At 44.2% G+C, this 4,718-nt stretch overlaps 1 protein-coding gene across 1 annotated transcript; it reads right to left on the bottom strand.

Moving 5' to 3' along the window:
* Nucleotides 1–611: 611 nt before the first annotated feature.
* fzd10 (frizzled class receptor 10) lies at nt 612–3,940 on the bottom strand. Its single transcript, XM_035658844.1, has 2 exons — nt 3,206–3,940; nt 612–3,086 (listed from the first exon to the last, which is right to left on the bottom strand). Exon 2 carries the CDS (start codon nt 3,076–3,078, stop codon nt 1,327–1,329), a length of 1,752 nt encoding a protein of 583 aa, XP_035514737.1. The 5' UTR covers nt 3,079–3,086; nt 3,206–3,940; the 3' UTR covers nt 612–1,326.
* Between the last annotated feature and the right edge of the window lie 778 nt (nt 3,941–4,718).

The raw sequence follows: 4,718 nt of genomic DNA, 5'->3' as shown, positions 1-4,718 counted from the left end.
TCAAAATTCACTCACTAAATCCAAAACTATGTGCATACAGTGACTATAAACAGCAAATGGGAGGCCATAAACAATCCTTTTACATCTTTTACTGCTTTAAGTTCTTTGATGCAGTCACATGGGGATGTAAATGCCCCATTGTTTCCTTATAAGCATTTAAAAACAAGAATAGAGATATATTTATGCTTCCCGTGTCTATTGACTTAAGCACCAACATGTCAGGTGTGGTTACATCCTTTTTTTTTTATATGTGAAAGAACAAGTTTTTTTAACAGCAAGAGATATAGTGTGTGCACAACATTTATTATCTGATCTGAACTTAATACTGTAAAAATGTCTCTTTTTGTCACCTTTTGGTCATGTAAACAATTATTTTTAAAGCTATTCTGAAAGCCAAACATGTTTAAACCCCAGCTCTGACATACATTTACACAGTATGGTTGATGATTTAGATTTTTATGACGGGATAAAATGTCTGCAGATACACAGCGAGGGTGGGAAGTGCTGCAGTCGTAAAAAGAGGAGGCTTCATATGCGGCTGTGTGAGATCGGAGACTCCCTCCAACAGAGGCAAGAACAACACAGTCACAGTACACAATTGCGGCTTTACAAACATTTAAAACTAGAACGTTTTATTAATTTTTCTATAAAATCTGAAGTTTTTAGAAATATATACAAACGTTCCCTTGTGCTATAAAACAGCAAAGACAGAAAAAAAAGGAAAACTCAACTGCATGTACAAATAACTTTTCAATAACGAGTGCTTGATTAATTTATGGCATGGATTTGCCTCACAATGGGCAGTTCGTAAGGTCTTGAGCGCTTTTCAACAGCTGCTCTCACTCCAGTTCAAACATATATGACACTGCCTCGATTTCCATTAAAAAGCCTCCAAACAGAACACTCATCTCTCTGACCATTTGCCTGCTTTGTCTGCGGGGTCCTTTCATTGTCTGTAATCTGTCACTAACAGTACAAGTGTCTTTTTTTTGCCTGTAAGGAAAACATCTATTGCACATTATTCAAGTAACCCCATAGCACATCCAAATGGTTTATTCCACTCTTTTTGTCTTGGGAACAATAAGATTTTTTTTTTCTCTACCAAGTTCCTCAATAGGATAAGTGAATCCAGGAGTAGCAGATTTTTTCTCAAACAAAGGCAGCTCTTGTTGCATGAGATGGCTCAAGATACAAAAAAACCCCATGATCTTCAATGGAGTTTGCATAAATAAAACAGAAACCTTGATGCTTTTGATGGCACTCTGATTACAAAGTCTCGTTTAGGTAAGGGCTTTACACATAGAGGTTTGTACAAAGATATCCAGCTCATACACATGTTGGAGGGGGCCGTGTAGGCTCATACTTAGTACTGTGCCCTTTGAGAGATGGGTGAGGTTTGATGTAAGGCCTGCTGCTGGTGAACACACTGGCAGCCTTCCTCCTCGTCCTCTTCTTTAGCTTCCTGCTGAACACATTCTGCCAGGACTGCAGTGTCTTTGAGGTCCAGATCCACATGCCGCTGGTGATGCCCACCACCAACAGCATGAAGATCTTCACCATGAAGATCTCAACAGCGGGAATGGAATTCTTCATGGCACACTCGTCTGACTCCGGCCCGTTGTTGTCCACGCACTTCTGCTCCGCTGCCAGGATCCGCCAGTAGTCCATGTTGAGCCTCTCGTAGAAGTAGCAGGCGATGACGCAGGTGGCAGGGACAGTGTAGAGCACAGAGAAGACCCCGATGCGAACCATCAGCTTCTCGAGCTTGTCTGTGTTCTCTCCCTCTGTTTTCATTATCTTACGGATGTGGAAGAGGGCCACAAAGCCCGACAGCAGGAATGAAGTGCCAATAATAAGGTAGCAGGAGAGGGGAATGAGCACAAAGCCCGTGAGAGCTTTGACGTCCATGCTGCCCACGTAGCAGACGCCCGTCAGCTCGTCCCCCGCCACCTTCCTCATCACCAGGATCATGATGGTCTTTACGGCCGGGATGGCCCAAGCTGCCAGGTGGAAGTAGCTGCTGTTGGCCTCGATGGCCTCGTGACCCCACTTCTTCCCCGCTGCAAGGAACCATGTGAGGGTCAGGATAACCCACCAGAGGGAGCTGGCCATGCCAAAATAATACAGGATGAGGAACACAATAGTGCAGCCGGTGCTCTCCAGACCCTCCTGGATAATATACTGGACCCCATTGTCTTTGTCACAGGCTATTCTGTCAGCTCCCACAAAGAGTCGGATAAGGTAGCCCACAGAGTAAACACAGTAGGACATAGAGAGGAAGATGATCGGCCTCTCCGGGTATTTGAATCTCTGCGGGTCTATGAGGAAAGTGAGCACGGTGAAGGCGCTGGAGACAAAGCAGAGGATGGACCAGATAGCCATCCACACCAGAGAGAACTGCTTGTCTCCCTGGCTCCAGTATACATCCACTTTAGGGTAGCATTTAGGGGCACATGACTCACTTTTCTCCACAAAGTGGAACTTGCCAGGATTGCTGCAGGTCTGCTTGCTGATGCTGTCCTTAAGGTGCAGGTCCTGGCCGCTCAGAGGCCGCTGTGGCCTGAAATCTGGAGGCTGGGTGTGGAAGACTTTGGGAGGCTCATCTGAGGCGTTGTTGGGCGCCTCCATGCAGAGGTTGTTTGGGTCGTTTTTGGTCGGCAGCCGGGAGCAGTCCAGAGAGTCAGGCCAGGGGAAGTTAAACTGCTCCAAGATAGGTGAGCATTTCAGCTTGACCTGCTCACACATCACTCTGCATGCTGGGATGGGGTTGGACACCTGCTCTGTACACATGGGGGCATACAGGGAACACAGGAAAAATTTGAGATGGCTGTGGCATCCAAACTGTATCAGCGTGGCAAACTCCTGCAGCTTTATCGCTGCTTCTTTTTGGTCATCATGGCCCATGAGATTTGGCATGCGAGTCATGTTGTAGCCAATGTCTTTACACTGGGGGATGTTGATCTGTTGACATCTCCCCTCTCCTGACCAGTCTGGGTCTATAGAGCTAATGGCTGACCCCCCACTGCTCCACAGCACCAGCAGCACATAGATGAGGCTCAGTTGAACAGTTGAAGGCATTCTCTCCTCTTTGATTTAAAGAAGAAAAAAAAAATCAGGCCAAATGTTCACCACAAAACACAAGTTTCTTTCATTAAAAAGTCAGAGATGAAATCTGGCTGTGTCAGATAAATGTGGAAAAACTTACACAACTATCTGTTGCACGACCAAGTCCTCATTTTAGGTTTGGAGGGTTTAATTGAAACAGAAATCCAGCAACAGTCCGAGCATGTTTTCTGGCTGGAAGTAGCGCGCGTTCAGGTCCATGCTTTCATGCGCTCTCCCAAGTGTTGGATCTACTTGTTCAGCCTCTTGCGCCGTTGTCTCAGTCAGCAGAGAGTACAACAGAGTGGCTATGTGCTCCGATTTGTTCCCTGCTCGTTCCCACAAGACTCACTTTCCCAGTCCTCACGTTTCATATCACTTTTCCGGAGTCTCTGTCTCCGTATCGGTGTGCTATCACTCCTTCTGCAACAACTTGGAAAAAAACAACAAAAATATTTCTCCTCCAGTCCTTATTTGTGCGGCGGGGATGGCTGCTCAACAAGGCACCGAAACAATCAGTCAGTCAGCAAAATAAGTGCAATAAACATCCTCGTTGATTCTAATAAATGTGTCCCAAAAACGCAGGATTACGCTCCTCCTGCGAGCAGCCAGTTGATGCGTTTGGTGGCAGTGCTCGTCTGAGCTGGTCGGAGCCTCCGTCCCGGTCTAACCTGCCAAAAGATCCGCCTTCAAAGACAGCTACTTTGCATAAGAAAGATGACACTGACACGCGGATTATTTTCAAATCGTGCGGAACAGCTTGTTCATTACAGCAGATTCAAAGGCTCACAGCGAACTTCCTTCTCTCTGTTTGTTTGTGCTCAGGCACAAAACTTTGACTACGACAGGACAGAGACACGTTTTATGAGATTCCCAAAATGTTGCGCAATATGGCTCACAGGCGCACCGAGGCGCACCAGAAGCACAGCTTTGGTTAATTGCACATGGGAGACTCTTTTATTCTTTTCCTCCCTGTTAATGCCTTCCACCAAGTTTTAGAATTCATCTCACCTCCTATAAAATAGCAGATAAAACGCTGACAAACAGATCATATGTACAGTTTTAAAATCCATGCTTTTCTGTGCAGTTGATCAACATTTTCTTACATGTTTTGGACCAGTACAACCTTTAATGTTCATATATATTTCTAATTATGCCTTAAATTATGAGCGAATCCATATTAAAACTAGAGTAGTATATTATTACATTTTGTATTTTAAGCATTTGTAGTGTTTAAATATTGCAGCTTCTCTTGCAGGTTGAGGTGAAGTTGAGCTACTTTATATACTGTTTTTATAGTTTACTCACTAAAAATGCATCATATTTAATTAGTTGATATATGTCAGAGCCCAAAGGAACTTGAAACAGAAAGTACAAAGTATAAAACTTAAGTATATAAGTACAAGTACCTCAAATTTGCCCTTAGGATCAGTGCTTGAGTAAATGTTAAATGTTACTTTCCATCACTGACAACGTCTTTTAGACTGACAGGAACCATCCACAGTAAAACATATGATGATCATAGACTAGACCCTTCAATACCATACCAGCCAAATGAAAGCTGATCAGTTTAAGATGAAAATGATGACATGCATGAGGAAGATAAATGAGGCAAA

Source organism: Morone saxatilis, unplaced genomic scaffold, assembly GCF_004916995.1.
Source record: "Morone saxatilis isolate NCDOM2014 unplaced genomic scaffold, NCSU_SB_2.0 Contig16, whole genome shotgun sequence".
Classification (NCBI taxonomy): domain Eukaryota; kingdom Metazoa; phylum Chordata; class Actinopteri; family Moronidae; genus Morone; species Morone saxatilis.
This window is presented reverse-complemented; position numbering and strand designations above follow the sequence as displayed.

What these genes read in the sequence shown, in the direction of transcription:
- fzd10 (XM_035658844.1), bottom strand. Translation starts at nt 3,078, where the DNA reads ATGCCTTCAACTGTTCAACTGAGCCTCATCTATGTGCTGCTGGTGCTG.